The sequence below is a fragment of the Bos grunniens genome, chromosome 17 (assembly GCF_055505025.1).
Source record: "Bos grunniens cultivar Pamir isolate PY7600 chromosome 17, Bosgru_T2T1.0, whole genome shotgun sequence".
Taxonomy (NCBI): domain Eukaryota; kingdom Metazoa; phylum Chordata; class Mammalia; order Artiodactyla; family Bovidae; genus Bos; species Bos grunniens.
The window spans coordinates 12,771,074-12,798,618 of NC_141181.1; the positions used below are offsets into that span (position 1 = coordinate 12,771,074).

Sequence of the window (27,545 nt, forward strand, 5' to 3'; positions counted from 1 at the left end):
ATCAAACTAGAAAATATTAAAATTATTTTAAAAGCCAGCATTAGATAAAATATAGGAAAACAGGCACTCTTGTGAGCTGCTGTTTCATAAAACCAATGTTCTAAAAGGCAATTTGGCCATAAATCAGAATTTAAAATAAGTATGCCTTCTGACCCAATAATTCTGCCTATAGGAAAGTACTCTGAGATGATGATTGCACAATTATAAAAAATTTACATTCAAATTTACTGGTTCCCACAGAATTTGTAAGTTACAAATTTGAAAAGCCTAAATGCCCAGCAATATGGCATATTTTTAAAATGATACATCCAGTGAATAGAATATTATGTATATATTAAAATAATGATTATGTTAACAGTGAAAGAGGTCCATGAAAACCTTAAGTGATTAAAGCAGATTACAGAGGACAGTGGATCCCATCAGTGTATTCTGTGTGTATGACTGTGTACATCTTTAAAAAACTTCTTAATTGTTTTGGCTGTGCTGGGCCTTCGTTGCTGCGTGGGCTTTGCTCCAGTTGTGGTGAGCAGGGTCTCCTCTCTAGTTGTGGTGCCAAGCCTCTCATTGCCCTGACTTCTCTTGTTGAGGAGCACCAGCTCTGGGAAGGAGGGCTCCAGTGGTTGCAGCTCCCAGGTTCTAGAGCACAGGCTCAGAAGTTGTGGCACAAAGCCTCAGTTGCTCTGCGGCATGTGGGGTCTTCCCGCCTCAAGGATGGAACCCATGTCTCCTGCATCGACTGCTGTTTTCTTTACCACGGAGCCACCAGGGAGGCCCCCTGGGAGCATCTTTATGTACACATAAGTATAGAGAGAGATATCTAAGGAAGATCACTAAAATATTAATGGTGGTTCATCCCTGGGAGGAGGGGAAGGGTTTCAGGTAACTTTTACTTTGTCTCTGTTTCTCTGTATTATTTGAAAGTTTTCAAGCAGAGAAGAGCTGCTTTTGTTTTTAACTGTCGATGTAGTAATGTATAGTTATTGTCACACATGGGAAAGAGGGAAAATTCATGACTGTGAAAGAAGCAGAGAATCATCATCTCACAACTCCTGTTGGTAATCTTATATCTCCATCACCTAGAAGAAAGCTAAATGTATAATAAGCACTCAAAAATAAATGTTCCGTGAATGAATATATTAACAACTTCATTCCGCTCCAGTTTGTTTGTTTTCTAATTAATAACGACAAAGCAGCCTGCAGTCATTTAAACTCTACACGTAAACAATCAGTGAGAAATGTTGGACTCACCACTCCATGCTTGACAATAGATGAATTTTTAAAGGAACTGCTTATATGCGGTAACAGTCCTGCATGCAAATGAAGAAGAAAAACCAGGATCAAACCCAGTGTTAGAATAAAATTTCTTACATTCCCAATTAGGCTATACCAACAAATTGTAGCCTGGTGGGCTGCCATCAATGGGGTCACACAGAGTCGGACACGACTGAAGCGACTTAGCAGCAGCAGCAAATTGTACACACATCACTTATTTCCCTTTAGAATCTGATCAACAGAAAAGTAAGAAGACAAAGCTGTGACTAAAAGTTAACTCATATAGTTAACATTCTGGAGCTCCCAGGGTGAGTGGGTAAAAATGTTTTTATTTTTTTTAACCACTTTAACATTATTTTTTTTTTAGCTTTATAATGTTATTTATTGTTTATCGGTATACAAAAAACAAACTATAAGATTTCAAACTCATGTTCTCTTAAATGTTTTCTAAATTATTCAGGCAAACAAAGAACTCATCTCATTTGTGTGTGTGTGCAAACCTAATATCCCTTAGCAAATTTTCCCCAGTTTTGTGTGGTCTCAGGGTTATAATTCTGTTTGATTTTTCCAGTACCAGTAGCAGAAGAGCACCCATGTCTGTGATGCCTGCTTTCTCTCACTGGCTTGCCTTTCCCTTGGTGGGCATAGACCAGCCATCCTTTACTGTCTTAGTCAAAGAAAATCCTATTGGCAACAGCCAAGAAGACATTGAAATTATTTGAATTTACAGCTTAAAAATGTTATCAGAGTAATTCAGTTTTACATGTCCTTTGGCTTTCTCTATAAGGTTTTCTTGAAGTAAGTCTAAAATTGGGCCTGTGTTCAGTATTAATTTTCTTAAATTTTAATTTAGCTACAAAATAATTCTTTATGTCCCCTCTCCCCCATGAGAAAGAAAAATTAACCTTTTTTAAGTGTTCCTCTTTTTTCAAGATTTTAATTTTTTAGAGCAATTTTAAGTTCACAACAAAACTGAGAGAAAGATACAGAATTCCAATATATTCCCTGCCCCAACACAGGCATAGCTTTCCCATTATTGGCATTCCCCCACCAGAGTAGTAACCATTGTTGCAGCTGCTACACCGACAGTGTATTAATAACATCATAATCACCCAAAGTCCACAGTTCCCATTACAGTTCACTGTTGGTGTTGTACATTCTGTTATTGTTTAGTCTCTAAGTTGTGTCTGGCTCTTTCGTGACCCACGTGACCCCACCAGGCTCCTCTGTCCATGGAATCCTCCAGGTGAACACTGGAGTGGGCTGCCATTGCCTTCTCTGGGGGGCCTTCCCAGCCCAGGGATCGAACCCACATCTCCTGCATTGGCAGATGGGTTCTTTAATCACTGAGCCACCAGGAAAGCCAGTACATTTATGGGTTTGGACAAATATATAAAGGCATGCACCCATCATTATAGTATTACACAGAGTTTTTTCACTGTCCTAAAAGTCCTCTGTGCTCTGTTTATCCATCCCTGTGTAAACTTTAGAATCACTTTGTTGATATCCACAAAATAACCTGTGGTTTTGATTGGGATTGCACCAAATCTAATTTCAATTTCTACTTGTTCATTGCTAGTATATAGGACAGCAATCAAGTTTTGTATATTAACCTTGTATCTTACAATCTTCCTATAATCTTTATTAGTTCCAGGACTTTCTTTTCTTTTTGGTCAATTCTTTTAGATTGCCTACATAGGAAATTGACTCATATGTGAATGAAGAGAGTCTCATTTTTTCCTCCTCAATCTCTATACCTTTTATTTCCTTTTCTTGTCTTAATGCATTAGCTAGTACTTTCAGTATTATGTTGAAAGGAGTGGTGAGAGGAGAATCCTTGCCTTGTACCTGATCTTAGTGGGAAAGCTTTGAGCTTCTGTCATTAAATATGATGTTACCTACAGGTTTTTTGTAGATTTTTTTTATTAAGTTGAGGAAGTTCCTATCTTTTCCTAGTTTACTAAGACTTTTTATCATGAATGGGTATTGAATTTTGTCAAAAGCTTTTTCTGAATGTATTGACATGATCATATGATTTTTTATTTAGCCTGTTGATGTGATGGATACATTGATTTCTGAATGTTGAACTAGCCTTGTATGCCTGGAATAAATTCTTCTTAGATGTGGTGTATTATTCTTTTATTTGCTAATATTTAGCTGAGGATTTATGAATCTGTGTTCATGAAATGTATTTATCTGTATATCTCTTGTAATCTCTTCGTCTGGCTTTGGTATTAGGGTAATGCCGACCTCATAGAATGAATTAGGAAGACTTCCTTCACCTTTTGGAGAAGGCAATGGCACCCCACTCTAGCACTCTTGCCTGGGAAATCCCATGGACGGAGGAGCCTGGTAGGCTGCAGTCCATGGAGTCGCTAAGAGTCGGACACGACTGAGCGACTTCACTTTCACTTTTCACTTTCATGCATTGGAGAAGGAAATGGCAACCCACTCCAGTGTTCTTGCCTGGAGAACCCCAGGGACGGCGGAGCCTGGTGGGCTTCCGTCTATGGGGTCTCGCAGAGTCGGACACGACTGAAGTGACTTAGCAGCAGTAGCAGCCTTCACCTTTTAACCTCTGAAAGAAATTGTAGAGAATTGGTATAAGTTCTTCCTTAAATGTTTGATAAAATTCACCAGTGAACCCATCTGGGCCTATTGCTTTCTGCCTGGGAAGGTTATTGCTTCAATGTCTTTAATAGATATAAGCATATTCAGATTTTCTATTTTTTCTTACTGAGTTTTGACAGTTTATGTCTTCAAGGAATTGGTCCATTTCATCTTGGTTATCAAATTTGTCAGCATAGAATTTTTCATAGTATTCCTTTAGTATCCTTTTAATGTCTGTGAGCTCTGTAGTGATTTTCCTTCTTTGATTTATTTCTGATAGTAATTTATGCCCTTTCTCTACTTTTTTTTTAGTTAGCCTGTCTAGAGTCTTACTGATTTTTCTTGATTTTTTTCACAGAACCAGCTTTTTGTTTCCTTGATTTTCTCTCTTGATTTCCTATTTTCAATTTCATTGATTTCTCCTCTACTACTTATTTCTTTTCTATTGCTTACTGTGGGTTAATGTGCTCTTTCTCTTCTAGTTTCCTAAGATGGAAAGTAAATTGATTTTACATTTTTCTGATAAATCGATGAAATGCTATAAATTTCTGTCTAAGCACTGCTTTTACTGTATTACACAAATTTTAAGTTGTATTCTCATTTAGTTCAAAATATTTTTTAAATTCCTCTTGAGATTTCCTCTTTAATTCATGTGTTATTTAGAAGTATATTGTGCAATCTCCATGTATTTGGGGATTTTCCAGTAATCTTTGTTACTGATTTCTAATTTAATTCCACTGTGGTCTGAGAGCAGACATTCTATGAATGCTATTCTTTTAAATTTATTAAGGTGTATTTTATGAGCCAGAATGTGGCCTATCTTGGTGAATGTCCCATGTGAGCTTGAGAAGAATATATTTTCTATTGTTGGATGAAGGTATGTAATAGATGTTGATTATATCCAATTGATATGTGGTTGAGTTCAACTATGTCCTTACTCACTTTTTGTCTTCTAGATCTGTCTACGGAGAAAGCACTGGCACCCCACTCCAGTACTCTTGCCTGGAAAATCCCATGGACGGAGGAAACTGGTAGGCTGCAGTCCATGGGGTCTCTGAGAGTCGGACACGACTGAGCGACTTCAGTTTCCCTTTTCACTTTCATGCATTGGAGAAGGAAATGGCAACCCACTCCAGTGTTCTTGCCTGGAGAATCCCAGGGACGGGGGAGCCTGGTGGGCTGCCGTCTCTGGGGTCGCACAGAGTCGGACACGACTGAAGCGACTTAGCAGCAGCAGCAGCAGCAGCAGCAGATCTGTCTACTTCTGATAGAAAGATGTTGAAATTTCCAAACATGATAGTGGTTCATCTATTTCTCCTTAAAGTTTTATCAGTTGTCGCCTCATATAGTTTGATACTCTGTTGTCTGGTACATATGTGTTAAGGATTATTATGTCTTCTTGGAGAATTAACCCCCTTATCATTATTATTTATTATTATATCATCATCATTATTCTTTATTTATTCTTTATTTCTGATGAATTTCCTTGCTCTGAAGTCTGTTTGTGTGAAATATAGCTATTCCTGCTTTATTTTTAATTGGTATTAACATAGTATTTTTTTCCATTTATTTACCGTTAATCTATTTGAGTGGGTTAATATATTAATTAACCCACTCAAATATATTTATTTATTTGAGTTAATATATTTAAAGTGGGTTTCTTGTAGATAACATGTGATAGGATCTTGTATTCAGATCCACTGACCTCTGTCTTTTAACTAGTATATTTAAAGCATTGATGTTCAACATGACTGTTGGCACAGCTGGATTAACCTCTACCATATTGGTTACTGTTTTGTTTCTTGCCCTTATTCCTATTTATGACTTCCACTTTTTCTGCCTTCTGTTGCTTTAATTGAGCATTTTATATGATTCTATCTCCCTCCTTTCTTAGTATATTTATTCAGTTTTTTAAACAGCTTTTTTAGTAGCTGCAAGGAGATCCAACCAGTCCATCCTAAAGGAAATCAGTCCTGGGTGTTCATTGGAAGGACTGATGCTAAAGCTGAAACTCCAATACTTTGGCCACCTCATTCGAAGAGTTGACTCATTGGAAAAGACTCTGATGCTGGGAGGGACTGGGGGCAGGAGGAAAGGGGGACAACAGACGATGAGATGGCTGGATGGCATCGCCGACTGGATGGACGTGAGTTTGGGTGAACTCCGGGAGTTGGTGATGGACAGGGAGGCCTGGCGTGCTGTGATTCATGGGGTCGCAAAGAGTCGGACACAACTGAGCTGAAATTAACTGAACTAGAGTTTTCAACATATGTTTACAACTATACATTTACACCTGGAGAAGGACATGGCAACCCACTCCAATATTCTTGCCTGGAGAATCCACATGGATAGAGGAGCCTGGCAGGCTACCATCCATAGGGTCACAGTCGGACACGACTGAGTGACTTAGCACTAGCAAGCACATACATTTACACTATAGCATGATATGGGCATACCTTATAGTAATAAAATATTCCTATTTCCTCCTTCCTTTTACTTGTATCATTTCTGTCATTCATCTCAGTTATAGAAGCATACATAGGCACACATATATATTATTGAATACATTGTTACATTATTTTTGAACAAACTGTTATCTGTTAGATCAATTAATAAGAAAACTAAGTTTCATTAACTTGTTCCTTCTTCAGTGCTCTTCCTTTTTATGCAGATCCAATTTCTGACCCATATTCTTTCCTTCTCTGTAAAGAACTTTTAACATTTCTTGCAAGACAGGCTTACTGGCAACAAATTCCCTCAGTTTTTGTTTGTCTGAGAAAGTATTTCTTTCTCCTTCACTTTTCAAGGATAATTTCACAGGGCACAGAATTCTAGGTTAGTGGGTTTTTTTCTCTCAGCAACATTAAACATATCACTCTACACTCTTCTAGCTTCCACGGTTTCTCAGGAGAAGCTGAATATAATTCTAATCTTGTTTCTCTATAGGTAAGGTTTTCCCCTGTGGCTTCTTTCAGAATTTTTTTCTGTATCTTTTACTTTCTGTACTTAGAAAATTGTATATCTAGGTATAGGGCTTCTTTGCTTCTTTTGTTTGGTTTACATTTATCCTTCTTAATGTTCTCTGAACTTCCTGGATCTGTGGTTTGGTGTCTGACATTAATTTGTGGAAATTCTCAGCCATTATTGTTTTACATATTTTTTGTATCTCTTTCTTCTTCTGGTGTTCTCATTACATCTTTTATATTTGTCTCATGGTGGGTTCTGTATTTTCTGCCTTTGCTCTCCTTGTCTTTCAGTTTTGTAGGTTTATACTGAGGTAGCCCCAAGTTCAGAGTCTTTTTCCTTAAGCTGTGAGCAGTTTACTATTAAGTCCAACAAAGGCATTCTTTATTTATATTATCCTGTTTTTGATCTCTAGCATTTCTTTTTGATTCTTTCTTAAGATTTCCATCTATGTGCATGTGTGTGTGTGTGTGTGTGTGTGTGTAAGTGACACTAAGTCACTTCAATTGTGTCCAACTCTTTGTGACCCTATGGACTGTAGTCCTCCAGGGTCCTCTGTCCATGAGATTCTCCAGACAAGAATACTGGAGTGGGTTGCCCTGCCCCACTCCAGGTGATCTTCCTGAACCAGGAATCAAACCCATGTCTCCTATGTCTTCTCATTAGCAGGCGGGCTCTCTACCACCAGTGCCTCCAGGGAAGCCCCTATATGCACATATTGCACATTTAATCTGTTTTATCAGAGCCTTTAGAATATTAACCATAGCTGTTTTAAATTCCTGATCTGAGAATTCCAGCATCCTGCTGTATCTGGTCCTGATGCTCTTAAACTTCAGATTGTATTTCTGCCTTTTAGCATGCTTTGTGATTTTTTTTTTTCTTGATAGAAGGACATGATGTACCAAGTAAAAGGAATTGCTGTAAATAGGACCTTAATAATGTGGTGGTAAGTTGGGGGGAGAAGAGAAGCATTCTGTAGTCCTATGATTAGGTCTCAGCCTTTTGGTGAGCCTGTGCCCCTAGACTGTGAACTTCATAAGTTTTTCTGAGTTTTTTTCTCCCATCTTAGGTGGAACAGCATGACTGAAGTGGGCTGGGTATTTCTCTTTTCCCACATAGAAGGGTAGAGTCAACTGGAGTTGTCAGTTTCCCTTCTCCCAGCTCAGTTAGGCCATGCTAATACCCTGGCAGATTAGGCTCTGGTTGATGGATGTGAGTTTGAACTCTGGGAGTTGGTGATGGACAGGGAGGCCTGGCATGCTGCAGTTCATGGGATCTCGAAGAGTCGGACACGACTGAGCGACTGAACTGAACTATCTTCTCCTGAGGGATGTGTGTGTGTGTACAATCGCTCAATATTGTCCAACTCTTTGCAGCCCCATGGGCTGTAGCCCACAAGTCTCCTCTATCCAGGGAATTCTCCAGGCAAGAATACTGGAGTGGGTAGTGATGCCCTCCTCCAGGGGATCTTCCTGACCCAGGTGGATTCTTTACCACTAGAGAGTAAAGAATACTCTGGAGTATTTCAAAATGGTTCTTTTCCCCCTCCCCCTGCGGGAAGCACAAGGGAGTTGTTCTCTGATGTTTACTGTGGGTACCTGGTCAAGTTCTTGGAGGTAAATTTCACACACTATTGTAAGGCTTACCCTCCTCCTGGTCTTTCTAGAATTTTTAACTCTTAGACTTGTCTACATTGTTGACAAATTATTGCGTTGCATTGCCTGCATGCTCAGGCTTGTCTACTCTTTGCTACATTGAGCCTCCAGCAATCTGTCAGTTCCTGTTCAGATATTCCAACCCTCACACTGGTGTCTGTGGGGTGTTTCACCTGCGAGCCTCTGCTCTGGTAAGCTGTGACTCTTTGTATTCATCTCTCTCTTCAATCTTGGGAACGGTGGTTTGCTCTGGGTCATCACCTCCCTTATAGATCCAAGACAGTTGTTGATTTTTCAGTCTTTTCATCCTTTTACCTTTTGTTAGGATGGAGTAGACTCTTTCAAGTACATTAGGTACAGAAATGGACGCCAGAAGTCAGGGTAAACTTATGCCTGAAGCATCCTTCTGTGTCCACACAACTTACACTCTTAGAATCAGAGGGAACACCAAGACTATGCTAAAATTCTAAAGCTATAAATTTTTCTCAAGGTCGAAGAAGCTCTAGTGTACTTTTAATAATTTTCTTGAGTTATAACTTACATGTCATAAAACCGACCCAACCAGTTGAATGATTTCAAGTAAACTTAAAAAGTTATACAACCATCATCATCATACTATAAATTAGTATTAGAGCATTTACATTACCCCAATAAGATCCCTCATGCCCGTTTATGGCTAACGTCCTTTCTTACCTTCAGACACAGAAAACTACTAGCTTACTTTATCTATAGGTTTGCCTTTATTGGATATTTCATATAAGTGGAATCATACACTATATGATCTTATGTGCCTACCTGCTTTTATGTGGCATAATGTTTTTGAGATTCATCTGCCTTCCATATTTTGTTCTTTTCACTGATGGATAGTACTCCATTGTGTAAATAAAACAAATTTTGTTATCCATTCACCAATTGATGGATGTCAGAATTCTTTCCAATTCTCACTATTATAGATAGTACTGTAGAGAGTATTCATGTGCAAATCTTTGTGTAGACATATGTTTTCATTTCTCTTAAGTGCGTACCTGGGTTTCCCAGGTGGTGCTAACGATAAAGAACCCCCTGCCAATGCAGGAGACAGAAGAGACGTGGGTTTGATCCCTGAGTCGGGGAGATCCCCTGGAGGAGCGCATGGCAACCCACTCCAGTATTCTTGTCTGGAGAATCCCATGGACAGAGAAGCCCGGTGGGCTACAGTTCATGGGGTTGCAGAGAGTTGGACACGACTGAAGCGACTTAGCACACACACAAGTGTGTACCTAGGTATGGAATTGCTGGATCCTATTGTAAATTTATGTTTAACTTTTAAAGAAACTGTCAAGGTGTTTTCCAAAGTATCTGTGCTAACTTTATATTCTCACCAGCAATGAATGAAGGTTCTGGTTTCTCTACATCCTGGCCCACATTTGTTATTTTCTATCTTTGTGATTATAGCCATTGTTGGACTACAAGGAGATCCAACCAGTCCATCCTAAAGGAGATCAGTCCTGGGTATTCATTGGAAGGACTGATGTTGAAGCTGAAACTCCAATACTTTGGCCACCTGATGTGAAGAGCTGATTCATTTGAAAAGACCCTGATGCTGGGAAAGATTGAGGGCGGGAGGAGAAGGGGACGATGGAGGATGAGATGGTTGGATGGCATCACCGACACAAATGGACATGAGTTTGGGTGAACTCCGGGAGTTGGTGATGGACAGGGAAGCCTGGCATGCTGCAGTTCATGGGGTCTCAAAGAGTCGGACATGACTGAGCAACTGAACTGAACTGAATAGATGTAAGGAAGTATGTCATTGTGTTTTAATTTGCATTTTGCTAATGACTAATCATGTTGATTTCTCTCGACTATTTTGATTAAAAAAGTAAGGAAAAAATTAAATTTGATTAAAAATAAATAAAAATTGATTTAAAAAGGAGAAGGGTGTCAGTTTGGCATAATATGATGGGGTCTGGTCACCAGGGATGAGTCAAGGAAGAGGAGTAGCATTTGGCAGATACTCATTATCTGCACTGTTTTATGGTGGTAAACTTTTAAAGCAGGATATCCTAAGCTAAAATCAATGAGTTCAATAATTATCCACCTAAATTCAAGAAAAAACCACTTTTTCACAGTGACAGTTAGAGCAGGTAGATACGAAGTTTATCTTGCACAATTAGCTCTGATTATTGGAGAAGGCAATGGCACCCCACTCCAGTACTCTTGCCTGGAAAATCCCATGGATGGAGCAGCCTGGTAGGCTGCAGTCCATGGGGTCACTGAGAATAGGACACGACTGAGCGTCTTCACTTTGACTTTTCACTTTCATGCATTGGAGAAGGAAATGGCAACCCACTCCAGTGTTCTTGCCTGGAGAATCCCAGGGATGGGGGAGCCTGGTGGGCTGCCGTCTGTGGGGTCGCACAGTCGGACACGACTGGAGCGACTTAGTAGCAGCAGCAGCATCCTGTAAATCCCTAGCCTTTCAAGGCTCTGTAAGACTTCTATAAATCCATAGGCCTGCCAGAGGCTTTCAGTAGTTTTTTGTCACCCTTCCTTTCAAAAATTATATAAGAGAATCATTAATTAGCAAGTTATATGATTTTAAAAAATAAAAATTTTATAGAAAGTGATTTTGAGGCATTTGATAGATTATGGGGGGAAATGGGGATTAGAATTTGTGCTGGACCACTGTATGAGGGATATGTTGGGACTTTATGCCCATCTTTTAGCCAAACTTGTACATTTTTCTCATCGAGCTAGAAACAGCTCTCATTTTCTTCGGTCTGTTTGTGGAGAAGAATACCAACAAGCTCGCATATGCTGGTGTATGTATGGTCTGCTGATTTTTGTCTTTGCAAGTTAACAGTTGACAAAATAGAGCCCACGGTTCAACGTGACCCTGGCAGTTTCAGCTGGCCTTTCAATTAAGGACATTCAACATTCCCCTAAATTGCCAGCGTGTATCCGCCTCCCTGCTTCCACTTCCTAGTCCTAGAACTGTAACCAAATTGGGCAGTTTTGTTGATGAAACTAACAATCTCACTAACTGCCAGCAAATTCTATCTTACGTATTAGGTCCATAAATCTTGTGCCAACTCTGATGGAATGCTACAGGTATATGGTTTTAAAAATAAGTTACCAAGAAAGCAAGTGTGGGTTTATGAGCACCTGCTCTTGCGGAATCTCAAGTTTGGAAACATTCTGGGTCTTCTAATCATGGAGTCCTCTACTAGGTGCTATGACAGAACAGCTCTCAGGTGTATTTGTGATTCTGTTTTCCTTTCTTAGATTTGGGGATCATGTGATCTTTGACCTACCCATCCCCGTGTTCCTTGAAACTTCGAGTTCCTTAAAATGAAGCTTCATGAACACAAAACATAATGTTGGAAAGTAAAGAAAAAATTGTTTTTAACCTTTTCTGAGTGCTGTGGTCTTAAACTGTATGCATACAAAAGAGGAGAATTTAGATAAAAGATTAAAAGCACTTAACAACCCAGAGTCTGTGGACACCCTGGAGAGATCTAAGATGTATGCATTGGTGGCTTGTAGAAGTGTCTTGATGGATATTTTTCTGAAGATAGAACCTAGAGCTTTCATCAGACTTCTCAAAGTGTCTCAATGTCTTAAAGAGAGAATTGCCAACCGTGGGGATGGATGACAGAGTGAATCTTTTCCTGACAGACTATTAAGAATAAGGCATTTAGTGTTCTGAACATTAGGTGAGAATATCCTATCAATATGAAGTTTCTTGCATGTAATAACAGTATTATGGTTATATAAGATAATAATATTACGGTTATTAGCAAATAGTATTCGGAGAAGGCAATGGGGTCGCTAAGAGTCAGACACGACTGAGCGACTTCACTTTCACTTTTCACTTTCATGCATTGGAGAAGGAAATGGCAACCCACTCCAGTGTCCTTGCCCGGAGAACCCCAGGGACGGGGGAGCCTGGTGGGCTGCTGTCTATGGGGTCGCACAGAATCGGACACGACTGAAACAACTTAGCAGCAGCAGCAGCAAATAGTATTATGGTTATAAGCAAACACTGTTGCTCCTAGAGGTACATGCTGAAGTGTTTAAGGATATACTGTTACTATGCCTGAAAATTTACCGTCAATAGTTCTGCAGAGTATTACATACAAGTATCAATAAGGAGAGACTGAGATAAAACTATATGTTAACAAATGTGGCAAAATGTTAACAATTGGTGAATCTAGGCAGGGAGTAGGCAAATACTGGTTCTACTATTCCTTCAACTTTTCTATGAATTAAAAAATTCATAAAGGATAAAGGAATAAGGCATTCATTTATCTGCTCAATTTCATAATGATAGACAAAGTGCTGTTATCATATTTCATAGATGACTAAAACCAGGAAGAAAAAGATTCGGAAAACCAGGCAGCACCATCTCAAATTACACTAAGGCCATAACCAAGAACAGACCTAAAAACGATGCCTTCTCCCCATCTTCTCCCCACATACTTGTAGCCCATCCCATAGGGAGGTCCATGGTTTGTTCACAGAAGCCCACTGAAATCACTGCAATGCCTGTGCATTGGTGCTCAGTCGTGTCCGACTCTCTGTGACCCCATGGACTGTATGTAGCCCATCAGTCTCCTCTCTCCATGGGATTCTCCTGGCAAGAAGACTGGAGTGGGTTGCCATTTCCTTCTCCAGGGGATCTTCCCCAACCAAGGATCAAACCAGGGTCTTCTGCATCTCCTGTGCTGGCAGGCGGATTCTTTACCACTGCGCCACCTGGGAAGCTTACTGTTGTGCTCTCTTTTCCTCGTGGAGGTTATGCTTGAACAGTAAAGTATGCAGGGTAACAGATGGCATTTTGTGACCTTCTTAATAACAGGCTTAGCTGCCAATGTTCCCTTGTGTCCAGTCTCTGCAGGGAATTTGGACGCCGTTGCCTTACACTTGAATCTTTCCTGGCAAACACTTTTAACCATTTATTAGACTGTTTTCTAATTTCAAATTGAGCAAAACAAAATCCCGAACACCTGAAAGGGACGGTGGTAGCTCCTGGGTCTGGGGACGTGTCCTGGGATTCGTTGGGGTGTGCTGGCCATCAGCTGGTGTACCTGGCATTTTTTAGTGTGGGGAGGACCTCAGTCCCAGGCACACTGCTTTCCAGGCTGTCTAGATTTATGGGGTAGCCAACACAAGCTTTTTTCTTTCTGTAGTTTAAAAGAAACATATGCACTTCCCACGGCCAGGCATATGAATTAGCCAGATAAATGAGGTCCTGGCATTAGCAGATTCTCTGCCGTGACCGCCCACGCTGGGAGTGAACTGGGGGACCCCGTGCCGGGGGAGGCTGGTTCTAAGGCATCTTCCCCATTCCTTGCACCGGTGGGCAGCCGCACTGTCCGTGGGAGGAGGAGGAGGAGGGCAGGGATCGGGTTAACAGAGCGGCCCTGAGAGGAACCAGGGAGGACATTCGTGCTGAAGCCTGAGGCATCACCTCTCTTCTCCCCCAGCACAATGGACCCCCATGGCTTCTCCCTCCAGGGAGGGGAGTGGTCAGGTCAGTCCGGTTCAGGCAACTGGTGTGTGGCGAGGTGGGGGAGGGGAGGGATGGGTGGAGAAAGTGCTAGAACATTATCAGCACAGATGGTAGGAGTGGAAAGTGTGGAAACTCAGGGCAAGACAACCCAGGTGCCAGGCGCAGGATGGCATAGAGTCACAGGCAGGAGGAGACAGAAATTAGGTTTCTGTGAGGGCGAGAGGATGGTGGGTGTGTGTGGCAGGGAGGGGGGCGGGCCTTCATTCCGGGGAGGGGAAGCTCCCCTGTGCCTCTGCCTGGGATATGATGGCCTAGGTGTTGGGGAACCTGGATGAGGAGCCCTGAGTCTCTCCCAGGATGGCTGGGGAAGGCTGCCTGGCTTGACTGCCATCTACCCACTTACCATGCCATCTGGGGGTCAGCCTACTGCTCCTTCCCCAGGCAGACCAGCAAACCTGCTAAGGATTGCTGGATAAGCAAATCCGATAAGCCCTTACCTTACCAGCAAACCGGATATCCTTACCAGCAAACCTGCTAAGGATTGCCGGATCCAGAAAACTGGAAAAGCCCCTCTCTTCAGGCATGTCCTAACCCATCCGCTCCCACCTTCACTCTGGGGCCCCAGCCTCCAGGAGTAAAAAGCTTTGGGAATGATCCCAAAACAGCACAAGGATGCACCATCCCTGTGACGTTATGAAAAGGAGATGGACAAAGCTTGGAAGCAAGACACCCACATCACTAAGAAAGGGCAGGCCCTTGGACACCAACGTTTCTGCTCTCTTTCGTTTCTGCCGGTCATTCCAGATCACACTCGCTAGCCCTTGCTTACAGGGCTGTGCCTGTTTCAGATTTGGGGTTTGCCTGGCTGTGCTTCCTTCCACTCATTACAGAACCTGGGTGCAGGCTGGAGCAGTGTACACAACTAAGGTGGGTGCGTGCGTGCTAAGTTGCCGCAGTCCTGTCCGACTCTTCAACCCGTGGACTATAGCCCACGAAGCTCCTCTGTCCCTGGGATTCTCCAGGCAAGAATACTGGAGTGGGTTGTAGTGCCCTCCTCCAGGGGATCCTCCCCACCTAGGGACCAAACCTGTGTCTCTTATGTCTCCTGCATTAGCAGGTGGTTCTTTACCACCAGTGCCACCAGGGAAGCCCCTGTACAACTAAAACCACATTCAAAATGCAACAGTGCCATCTGCTATTTTTTTTACTCAATTTTTAAGGTATTTTATATGTAATACTTTAGAATCCTGCTATTAAACACACTAAAGCCTGCCACTGGAAACACAAGGTTTTGAAAGGTTGCTTCTATAAAAACTACATTATAATTTTTAAAAGTACTTTTATAAATTTCCTTTGGAAAGACAAATTCTATGTAAGAAACTGTCTCCATAAGGAAATATATTGTGGGAAAGAAAAAGTCAACCACAGAAGGTCTATAAAAACCACTGTTCAACGTACAATTAAAGGACACCTGGTTTGTGTTTAGCCCTGCCCTGGGTGCTGGAGATACAGAAACCAACAAGACAGACAAGTTCCTGCTCTCTTGAAGCTTCTGTTCTATAAGAGGAAAGATAATCAACAAGTAAACAAATATAATAATACATAGCAAACTAGGCATTAAGATGAAAATTAAAAATGGAAAGTGTGTGAAGAACTGACTTTAAATATAGTGGCCAGGGAAAACTTCTCTGAAGAAGTGACATTTACATTCAAACCTGAAGCGTACAGTTCAGCAGAGCTGGGATAATGGGTTCCGGCAAAGAGAATGTGTGTGCAAAGGTCCTGAGGTAGGAAATGGCTTAGCAGTTTCAAATCCCTGAGAGAAGCCAATTAACTGGAACAGAGTGATCAAAAGCGAAAGGCATGAAATGGGAGTGGAGCATCTGATTGCAGGCGTCACAGAAAACCGAGTGACATCCTCTTATTTATGCCTGAAGGCCTCCCTGTGTGAAGACACGACTCATGGGTATTCTGGTCGTTCCTTTTACTTTCAGAAGTCTTTTGAGGTTTGGAGAAGTGAGAGTGAAAGAACAGGAGAAAAAGATGATGTTGAAAATGAACACACTCTTGAAGGAACACGACAAGTCATCTTCACCTTGCCCTCTTAGAATATTATTTGGTTCCTATAAGTATTCTCCTGAGTGCTGTCATCCTTGTAAAAGGCCATAATACCATGGGACTTCCCTGGTGGTCTGGTGGCGAAGACTCTCTGCTCCCAGTGCAGGGGGCCCAGGTTCGATTCCTGGTCAGGGAACTAGATCCCACGTGCATCAGCTAAGAGCTGGTGCAGCCAAATAAATAAATAATGTGTTTTGTTTTGTTTTTTAAAAAAAGGCCATATGCCATAAAGACAATCCCAGGTTGCTCTTTAGGGACTTGGAATTTGTTATGTGTGACTAGGGAATATCGTAAGAAAGAATGCACGTTCTCATACATTCTGTCACACCTGGGCTCTGATGATGTCAGTCTATAGAGAACCTCTTCCCTGGTACATATAACATCTCTTAGAACAGCTAGAATCAAAGAGGCCAGCGTACCCTTCTGCAAGAGTAACTTGGGCTCATCCTGGAGGGATGTACAGAGGCGCTCAGAACGAGAGAAGGGGCAGGGACCGCCTTGAGTGCAGCCCCAGGGGCAGCGGGGCCCACATCCCATCTCGCTCTTCATAAATCGCTTTTGCAGGAGAGGAGCTTTTTAAATAAAGCTTGCTAGAATCTGTCTTAGCAGAATGTAAAGAGAGAGGAACCGCTGACCAATTTCTGTCTGTATTGCAGTTTTAAGACCCTCGATTTTAGTTTTTCTTAGTTATTGCTTTGTTCTTTGAACTTGAGAGATGAGCAGTTTGGGGGGGAGGCACCAAAGGAGGGAAAAGCCACCGTCACGTCACTTGGAAAGAAAATTAATAGTAACACCAAAGGAAAATCCACCTTAGCGTAGGCAGAATAAGACCGAATTCTTTGAAAGGCAGTCTTGAAAAAATCTGAGAACGTTTTTCCTCTGATGGTTGTGAATCACACTTAGGAACAGTCCATCTGATTTGCGTATCTATGGAGGGACACATTCTACAAGGAGAACATTAAGAGACCCATGTCCACGAGTGGTGAGCAAATTTATCCAGTGGGCTTGTACTGATTTGGCTTCACGTTTTAACTCCCTTCATCAGATGCTTCTAGCACAAAGTTGAGAAATCTGTATGCAGGTCAGGAAGCAACAGTTAGAACTGGACATGGAACAATAGACTGGTTCCAAATAGCAAAAGGAGTTCGTCAAGGCTGTATATTGTCACCATAGAAGTTATTTAACTTCTATGCAGAGTACATCATGAGAAACGCTGGATGGATGAAGCAAAAGCTGGAATCAAGATTGCCAGGAGAAACATCAATAACCTCAGATATGCAGATGACACCACCCTTATGGCAGAAAGTGAAGAAGAACTAAAGAGCCTCTTGATGAAAGTGAGAGAGGAGAGTGAAAAAGTTGGCTTAAAGCTCAACATTCAGAAAACTAAGATCATGGCATCCGGTCCCATCACTTCATGGCAAATAGATGGGGAAACAGTGGCTGACTTAATTTTTGGGGGCTCCAAAATCACTGCAGATGGTGACTGCAGTTGTGAAATTAAAAGATGCTTACTCCCTGGAAGGAAAGTTATGACCAACCTAGACAGCATATTAAAAAGCAGAGACATTACTTTGCCAACAAAGGTCAGTCTAGTCAAGGCTATGGTTTTTCCTGTGGTCATGTACGGATGTGAGAGTTGGACTATAAAGAAAGCTGAGTGCCGAAGAATTGATGCTTCTGAACTGTGGTGTTGGAGAAGACTCTTGAGAGTCCCTTGGACTGCAAGGAGATCCAATCAGTCCATCCTAAAGGAGATCAGTCCTGAGTGTTCATTAGAAGGACTGATGTTGAAGCTGAAACCCCAATACTTTGGCCACCTAATGCGAAGAGCTGATTCATTTGAAAAGACCCTCATGCTGGGAAAGATTGAGGGCAGGAGGAGAAGGGGACGACAGAGGATGAGATGGTTGGATGGCATCACCGACACAATGGACATGGGTTTGGGTGAACTCTGGGAGTTGGTGATGGACAGGGAGGCCTGGCGTGCTGCAGTCCATGGGGTCGCAAAGAGTCGGACACGACTGAGCGACTGAACTGAACTGAGCACACAGTTGATAATCCCAAAATCAGACGTGGAAACTTTCAAAGAAGCACAGAGGGAAGTCATCCTTTGGCCAAATTAAATAATTCTACCTTGATATACTGTCACCTCTTAATGACAAAAGTAGACATCAGTTAAACTAAAATGATCATTTGAGGAAAATGAGAAAAGCAACATGGGCAAAGTCCCCACTAGTAAATCATCATTATGAATACATTTGTACATTTATGTCTTTTCTACCTTTCTCCTACCATACTTTACCATAAAGACAGGAGAAGATAGGAAAAAAGCAACACGTATCATACAGTGGTAAATTATTTAATTTCCCCTACCCTAGACTTGGAGAAGAAGAAGTCCCCAAGTTTAGTCTTCTCTAAACTCGGAGAAGGCAATGGCACCCCACTCCAGTACTCTTGTCTTGAAAATCCCATGGACGGAGGAGCCTGGTAGGCTGCAGTCCATGGGGTCGCTAAGAATTGGATACGACTGAGCGACTTCGCTTTCCCTTTTCACTTTCATGCATTGGAGAAGGAAATGGCAACCCACTCCAGTGTTCTTGCCTGGAGAATCCCAGGGACGGGGGAGCCTGGTGGGCTGCCGTCTGTGGGGTTGCAGAGTCAGACACGACTGAAGCGACTTAGCAGTAGCAGTAGCAGCCCTAGACTTGTCTTCAGGCCAGGGGTGTGTGTGTTCAGTCGTGTGTGACTCTTGTAACCCCATGGACTGCAGCCCGCCAGGCTCCTCTGTCCATGGAATTTTCCAGGAAGAATACTGGAGTGGGTAGCCAGTCCCTTCTCCAGCCAAGCTAGGTAGTGTGTTTCAATTTTATGTTTATCACTGCAAAGGGAGAAAGAAAGTCTTTCTTGATTTTAACAGTAGCGCAAATGGTTCGCCGCCCTGTCCTCTTGCCTCAACAAACCATAGAGGGAGGCATCAAATCCATTTCAAATGTACTATTCCCATACAGTCCAATTTTATTAGGAAAGCCAGCAGAACAGTGATCGTGCAAGGCAGTGGTTAAAAACCTTGATTCCGTTTTTCAGGAGAACTCCCTGAGGCTGCAGGATGGTTCTTGACACCATACTGACAACACGCGGGCACATACTGAATAACAAAGGTAACAGAAAGCGTTAATAGGATATTTTACACAGCGCTTTAATATCCTCACCCGAGATGACTCTCATTGGTCTTATTAAACCTTCAAAGATTGAACCCAGAGAGATGGATATTATATGCTGCTGCTGCTGCTAAGTCACTTCCGTCGTGTCTGACTCTGTGCGACCCCATAGACGGCAGCCCACCAGGCTCCCCTGTCCCTGGGACTCTCCAGGCAAAAAAACACTGGAGTGGGTTGCCGGTTCCTTCTCCAGTGCATGAAAGTGAAAAGTGAAAGTGAAGTCGCTCAGTCGTGTCTGACTCGTAGCGATCCCATGGACTGCAGCCCACCAGGCTCCTCCGTCCATGGGATTTTCCAGGCAAGAGTACTGGAGTGGGGTGCTACTGCCTTCTCCAGGAAATTATATGGGAAAAACCTATTGTGTTTCTTCCTCAAAATCAGAGTGTGGGGTAGGAGGGCTGGCTGCCCCCCTCTGCCGAGCGCAGTTGTTACTGGACAGGGGCTGCCCAGCCCAGGACTCTGAGCTCTCGTGAGCTGGGGCCTTGTGACTCCTTCCCCCACTGGAATGTGAGCATGTGAGGTGTGAGTCGCTTCCAGGCTGAAATGGTGGAAAAGCCACGTGCCATCCCGACCCTTTATCCTCCCCCACCTGCCAGATGGAGATTCGGGGGCCCCAGGAGATGGTGGAACTCCCAGATGAACGACGTCTGTGTCCTTAGATCTAAGGTCTGTCTGCAAAACACCTTCTTGGTCCTTTATATGAAGAAGAAACCTATATTTTATCATGTTGCCTGAATGCTCAGTTGCTTCAGTCATGTCTGACTCTTTGTGACCCCATGGACAGTAGCCCACCAGGCTCCTCTGTCCATGGGATTTTCCAGGCAAGAATACCAGAGTGAGTTGCCATGCCCTCCTCAGGGGGATCTTCCCCACCCAGGGATGAAACCTGCTTCTCTCATGTCTCCTGCATTGGCAGGTGGGTTCTTGACCACTAGCACCACCTGGGAAACCCATTATCATGTTAAGCAACTGGAATTTGGAAGTTTCTCTATTATAGCAGCAAGTGTTATCCTGATTTAACTGAAGTGGGGTGGAGGTGGTATCGATTAGTAAATGGAGTTTCTTAGTTGGTGGTTTGTAATGGTTTGGTTTCTCTTCCTAATTCTTTGACATACCCAGTAAAGCTCACATTCTGTTACTTAGAGCTCCAAGCTCTGGGAGAAGGTACCTTCTGAGGAGGACATTTTTGCCCTGGAATAATTATTATTTTTAAGAGCGACTGATCCAGAGTGGAACGTGCTAGAGGCACCTTGCCTTTAGTAGGTATATGGAAACTGTTCGGATGACAATCTCGAACATAAAAGTTATCAAGGCAGCAACCTTGGCAAAACGGCTGTGCTCAGAACTGATCACATTGCACTCACCTTTAGCATCTGTGGTCTCTTGGAGCTCAGCCCTCCCAGCAAAGCAGTTTGGCAATGCCATCCTATGGAAAGCAAGTACGAGAAACAAGGTATGAGCTTATGGGGTTTTAAGCCACAGCCTATGGGCTTGCAGGGATTTTCACTCATGCTTTCCTTTAATTTCTTAAACTTCGGCTTCTTTTCTTCCCCTTTTCCACTCTTTCAACAGTAAAAATCCCATTAAATCAACCCAAATTAGACTTTCTCATTGTCTTTAGTGATTTTTTTGTTCCCCAATTTATCATAAAAGGGTAAACTGTTCAACTTTTGTACATGAAAAGCTCAAACAGTAAGTTCATAATTGTTTTCACAGAATTTATGAGACTTTCCCTAGGGAGCTGTTTTCAAAATAAAATAAGTGCTATGAATGGAATAGGAAATATTACAGTAATTATGTTGGTTTCCCAGGAAAACTTAGAACTTAATAGCGGCGGGGTAACTTGGGGACTAGCAGATGCTGTGTCTAGCCTTCAAAACGTATCTGGATCTCAGTTTCTCTGAATCCAGATATAATGCTCACTTTAGGCAAGCAGTTGGCTTGGTGGGAAGTGCAGTCATGAATTTCTAGAGGATGACTGTTGTTTTAGGGCCTCTCATTGAGGAAAGGAGGATCTTCTAGCTCCGGGGAAATGGAACTATATGTGTGTTAGGGGTAAAGTGAAGTTATGTCAGCCTAGACTCCTAGTACAGGGGTGGGAAAGAGGGAGGATTTGGAGCATGGATGGATCGGGAGTTTGGGATTAGTAGATGCAAACTATCATGTATAGAAATAGATAAATAACAAGGCTCTGCTGTATAGCACAAGTAACGGTTTTAATATCCTGTGCTAAACCATAATGGAAAAGGATATGAAAAAGAATGTATACACATGTATAACTGAATCACTTTGCCACACAGCAGAAATTAACACAACACGGTAAGTCAACTATACTTCAAAAACTAAATTTAAAAAAATGTAAAAAAAAATAATAAGAGTTCTAAAATGCTCCTAGACATGTACTGAGCCCACAGATAGCCCTCATCATCCCTGAGACAGGGGCTGGTGGCCCACCCTGCACCTTTCTTCTCCTTACCTACAGCAGCAACTGAATCACCAGGGAGTATTACTTTTTAGAAGCACATTTGATTTTTTTTGCCTTTCCTGGTGCACGGGCTCAGTTGCTCCATGGTATGTGACATCTTCCCAGACCAGGGATCGAACCCATGTTCCCTGCAGTGGCAGGCAGATTCCTAACCACTGGACCACCAGGGAAGACCACCAAATGCACATTTCCATCCCAACCCCCATAATTATTTTTCCAATAGGTTTGGAGCAGAAAGTCAGACAGTCAGTGGCCCAGTTTTCTGACTTCTATGGGAATCATTTCTTTGCTTCTCTTTTTATTTATTTATTTTTTTTATCACCCAAGCAGATACACCAAACACCGTAGTTTGGCTTGGGCTGTTTTTTTTAAGAGGGCTTCCCAGGTGGCGTGAGTGGTAAAGAACCCATCTGCCAGCGCAGGAGACCTAGAGACTTGGGTTCAGTCCCTGGGTCGGAAAGATCCCCTGGAGGACGGCGTGGCAACCCACTCCAGTATTCTTGCCTGGAGAATCCCATGGACAGAGGAGCCTGGCGGGCCACAGTCCATAGCGTCATAAGGAGTCGGATACAACTGAAGTGACTTGGCATGCACGATTTTTTAGAACTCTTACATGAATAGAATAATACACCTATGTTTTGCATCTGCTCAAATGCTGCATACAATGTTTGTGGCATTTCAGGGTGCGACCAGAGTCTGTTCATTACACCGGCATTATACAATCACACGCTGTCTGTTCATTCTTTTATATTTTAATAGTATGTATTCTACGTTAGGCTTGTTTTTTAGTTTTTTGGCTATTGTGAAAAATGCTGCTGTGAATTACTTGTACATATCTCTTGGTGCATGTGTGACAAACTTTTCGGCTGGATATATACTTGAAATTGCTAAGTCCTAGGATATCTATAGCATCAACTTTAGAAAACAAGACCAAACTGTTTTCCTCAAGAAAACAATTCAATGCATATACCCACCAGATGTACAGGAAAGACCTCGTTTTGTACTTTCACCAGCACTTTGTATTAATAATCTTTTTAATTTTAGCCATTCTGGACGTTTACATGAGTAAGCTCATTGTGGTTTTAATTTGCATGTCCTGATTATTAATATGGTTAAGGAACTTTTGATACATTTTATTGATCACAGGGATATCTTGGTTTATGAATTTCATTTCAAAGTCTCTTTCCTATTTTTCTAGTGGGTTGTCTTTTTCATACTAATTTGTATGAGTTTTTCTTTTTAAAATATTTTTATTTATTTATTTAGTGGTGCCAGGTCTTAGTTGCGGCATGCAAACTATTAATCGCAGCATGTGAACTCTTAGTTGCAGATTGTGGCCCTGACCAGGGATCAAACCCAGACACGCTGCATTGCAAGCACGGAGTCTTAGCCACTGACCACCAGGGAAGTCCCCAGGAGGTTCTTTTAAAAAACATTTATCGTACGCCTCCTGGGGACTTCCCTGGTGGTCAGTGGCTACGACTCCATGCTCGCAATGCGGCGTGTCTGGTTGCCATGTGACCCAGCAATCCCACTGCTGGGCATACACACCGAGGAAAGCAGAATTGAAAGAAACACGTGTACCCCAATGTTCATCGCAGCACTGTTTATAATAGCCAGGACATGGAAGCAACCTAGATGTCCATCAGCAGATGAATGGATAAGAAAGCTGTGGTACATATACACAATGGAGTATTACTCAGCCATTAAAAAGAATACATTTGAATCAGTTCTAATGAGGTGGATGAAACTGGAGCCTATTATACAGAGTGAAGTAAGCCAGAAAGAAAAACACCAATACAGTATACTAATGCATATATATGGAATTTAGAAAAATGGTAACAATAATCCTGTATGCGAGACAGCAGTAGAGACACAGATGTATAGAACAGTCTTTTGGACTCTGTGGGAGAGGGCGAGGGTGGGATGATTTGGGAGAATGGCATTGAAACATGTATAATATCATGTATGAAATGAATCGCCAGTCCAGGTTTGATGCATGATACAGGGTGCTCGGGGCTGGTGCACTGGGATGACCCAGAGGGATGGTATGGGGAGGGAGGTGGGAGGGGGGTTCAGGATGGGGAACACGTGTACACCCGTGGCGGATGCATGTTGATGTATGGCAAAACCAATACAATATTGTAAAGTAAAAAATAATAATAAAAAAGAGAAAAAAAATTTATCATAATTATGAGCCTGTGGTCAGTCACTGAGTTGAAAATCTCACCTTTGTATCTGTAGCTCAACTTTCATACTTTTAAGGGTGTATTTTGTTAAACGGAGCTACTTTAAGCTAGTCTCATTTACTTCATTGTTTCTTTGTGGTTAGAACTTTTCGTGTTCTGTTTAGGAAATCTTTGCCAACCCCAAGATCATCAAGATACTCCTTATGTCATTATCTAATGGGTTTTTGCTATTTTTGCCTTTCACACTGTGGTCTCTAATTCATCTGGAAGGAATCTACCTGGAATTGCAAACATGACCTTTCTCCACTGTTCTGCCACCTTTTACATAAATAAGTTCCCCTATATGCAAGGTTCTGTTTCCAGGCCCTTTTTTTCTGTTCCAGTTGTCTATTTGTTATCTTGGTGCCATAGTGCCATTCTGCCTTAATTACTGAGGCTTTATGGTAAGTTTTGTTATCTGTAGAGGAAACAAGCATACTTTGTTCTTCTTTAAGAGTGATCTGACTGTTTCCTGGTCTTGAACAATCTTGTCAAGTTCCACAAAAACACCTATTGGAATTGTATAGAATCTGTAAATCAATTTGGGGAGAAATAATATTTTTATAATATTCAGTCTTCCAATCCATGAACATGGTTCATCTCTCTATTGACTTAGATCTTCATATTCTCTCACTAAGGTCTTATAGTTTTCTGTGTGGAGATCTTACATATCTTTGACTATCTTTATTCTAAAACCTTGACATATTTTAGCAAAGTGGCATTTTTTAAAAAATTTCATTTGAAAACTTACTGGTAAGCACTAATTTTGTTTTATACTTCCTGTTTTTAACATTCATGAAAATTTTGTATTGTGCTCTTTCCTTTATTATAAAAATTTTCACTTTATTATAAAGATGTTTCTGATCTCCATTCTACCTGTGTCACAGGCATACCTTGTTTTATTGCACCTGACTTTCTTGAACTTCGCAGATATTGTATGTTTTGCAAATATAAGGTGTGTGGCAAGGCTGTGTTGTTAGATGATGGTTACACTTTATTTTTTTTAGCAACCATATATTTTTTTAATTTGCATGAACATTGTTTTTTAGGCATAATGTTATTGCCCGCCTAATAGACTACAGTATAGTGTATGTATAATTTTTTATGTACTGGGAAACCAAAAAGTTTGTGTGACTTGCTTTATTGGGATACCCACTTTGTTAGACCAAACCCACAGTATCTCCAAGGTCTACCGTACTGTTGCTGCGGCAACAAACAAATGCTCCCTGTTTGTCCTGGCTTTTCAGTAAGCCCTGGCACAGTGCCTCTTTATTTCAGAAGCATGATCCAACATGACAATGCGTTTTCACTCAGGGATTTGCCTCTATTAGTACTAATGCGGAAAGGAAAATCACTGCTTTTCAAATAATTTGGGGACTCTTCTGAAAGGTCCAGTTAGGGCTCTCACAGTTTTTATCTCCTCTGGGTTTGTACACCTCAGAGAGTCCAAGGTTGAGATGGGGAGGCCACTATTGCCTTGAAGATTCCCCCCGGGGGCCCCAGAGATGCCTCAAAATTCACAGGGTTAGCAAAGGGACTTCCAAAGTTAATTGAGGGGCCAACTTAAGAGCTGTTGAAAACGCAGACTGTGTAGTTCATTGGAATACACCAGACGAGGTATCCAATTCGAAAGTACCCCTGAGACATTTCAGCTTTAAGTATTGTTTTGACAATTTGGAAAGCCCTGGAAGGCAAAATAACTAACATTCATGAGGCTTAGTCACTAAGTTGTGTCTGACTCTGTGCAGCCCTGTAGGCTGTAGCCCCACCAGGCTCCTCTGTCCACGGGATTTCCCAGGCAAGAACACTGGAGTGGGTAGCCATTCCCTGCTCCAGGGGATCTCCCTGACCCCTGCATGCAGGGATCGAACCTGCATCTCTTTTGTCTCCTGCGTTGGCAGGTGGGTTCTTTACCTCTTATGCCACCTGGGAAGCCCATCTTAACCAAATACTCACATTTTACCTTGTAAAAGCAGTTGTGCATCAATTTTAGAAGGACTAAAGAGAGAGTGACAATCATAGTTTCCGCTGGTAACTGACACTTAGCTCTTCTTCCTGGGTCAGGAAGATCCCCTGCAGAAGGAAATGGCAGTATTCTTTCCTGGGCAGTCCCATCAACAGAGGAGCTTTGCAGGCTACACTCCATGGGGTCGACTGAAGCAACTTCGCATGCACGCCCCCTGACATCTACCCAGGAAAATATACAGAGTGGAAGTCCGGGAAGTGTTTCGGGGTTGGCAACAGCCTCCTCATTCTAGTTATCATTCTCATCTAGTCAGAGAGACATAGCCAGCAGCAAATCACAAAGCGATCTTACTTGTGAGGCTCAGGCCAGGGCTGTCCTGCTCTAAGTCGGCCGCCCGTGGACTCGTCCAGCTGCTTTTCCCTGTAACTGCCCATGTATGTTGTCACAGACAAATCTGACCACCTTGCTTCATCCTGCCAAGATGCTGCAGCCTTCCGTCTGATCACATCAAACTCTTGAGAAGTGAGAGGGCTGAAGGGCAGAACAATTTGTGGTGTCAAGTAGAAGAAGTGTGACATGGCCCGCTTTGAAGGACAGCTTTTTGAGCCCTCTCCGTCATGCAGAATTAATTTCCTTTTTGTAGTGGGAAGTAATCAACCTGGCTCAACAAACTTTGTGACTCTGACGGCTCACAGAATGCAGAAGCTGAACTCAAAGTTGCCAAGCAACAGGTCGCACAATTCCGCAAGTGCTACTTCCCACCTCCCTCCAGTTTTAACTAGCAAATTTAGAACTTTCTGGCTTTTGCTCTAAGTGATACACAGCTACAAATCCTGGGAAGAAAGCAGGTGGCCACTGCTTTTAGAAATAAGTGAGTCCTACTCATGATGGTTTAAGACGTGGAGCGAGGGGATAGTGCCAAGCATTCATTTCTTCTAAAGGCTGACCTTCACGGGTCTGGAGGCAAATGTGTCCTGTTTGTGATGTCAACAATAGCAGGTGTCTCGAACGGCTTCTCGTGTGTCATAGAGCAATGGTACTGAAGCCGGTGGCCCTCTGGAGTCACCCCAGGGGCTGGTGAAATAAGACCCCACCCCCAGCCATAGATTCTGATTTAACTGGTCTGGAGTAGGGCCTTGGCTTGGCTCATTTTTATTTTGTATTTTAAACTTTTTATTTTTATCAGGGTATAGCAGATTAACAATGTTGTGGTGGCTTCAGGTGAACAGCGAAAGTAGTTTTTAAAAGCTTACTCCTGGAAGCTTCTAGAGAGCAGCTGGGGTTAAGAATTAAGGTCATTGAAATGCCACTGTGAATCTTTTTTAGATTGAGAAGTCATAGCACCCTATCTTCTGTCCACCTGATTCCCTGCATCCTTCACTAATAATTACTCTAAAGCTGGTTAGCACACCTGCCTCTCCTTCTCTGCACTAACAATTCACTGGCAGATTGAAATAGATCTTTCCACCTGTGTCCTTGCTCTTAGCACTTCTTCGAGCAGAACTTCTCAGCCCTCTGTGCTCATTCAC

At 42.3% G+C, this 27,545-nt stretch overlaps 1 protein-coding gene and 1 long non-coding RNA gene across 5 annotated transcripts in view; one reads left to right on the forward strand and one right to left on the reverse strand.

The window, feature by feature from the left end:
* The window catches only part of C17H4orf51 (chromosome 17 C4orf51 homolog), a 49,559-nt gene extending 22,606 nt beyond the window's left edge, over window positions 1–26,953 (reverse strand). For all 4 annotated transcript variants that reach the window (XR_015144155.1, XR_015144156.1, XM_086346501.1 and 1 more), the window contains exons 1-3: window positions 26,368–26,953; window positions 20,702–20,763; window positions 1,249–1,307 (exon numbers count right to left, since the gene is read on the reverse strand). Coding sequence is in view for 2 of the 4 variants with exons in the window: in XM_086346501.1 (XP_086202627.1) it covers window positions 1,249–1,307; window positions 20,702–20,763; window positions 26,368–26,594 (348 nt within the window). In the remaining 2 variants the exon portion in view is untranslated. The remainder of the gene's footprint in view (window positions 1–1,248; window positions 1,308–20,701; window positions 20,764–26,367) is intronic.
* On the forward strand, window positions 9,540–10,419 carry LOC147355026 (uncharacterized). Its single transcript, XR_015144157.1, has 2 exons — window positions 9,540–9,764; window positions 9,936–10,419. It is a non-coding gene; the product is annotated as an uncharacterized LOC147355026 (long non-coding RNA).
* Window positions 26,954–27,545: the final 592 nt, after the last annotated feature.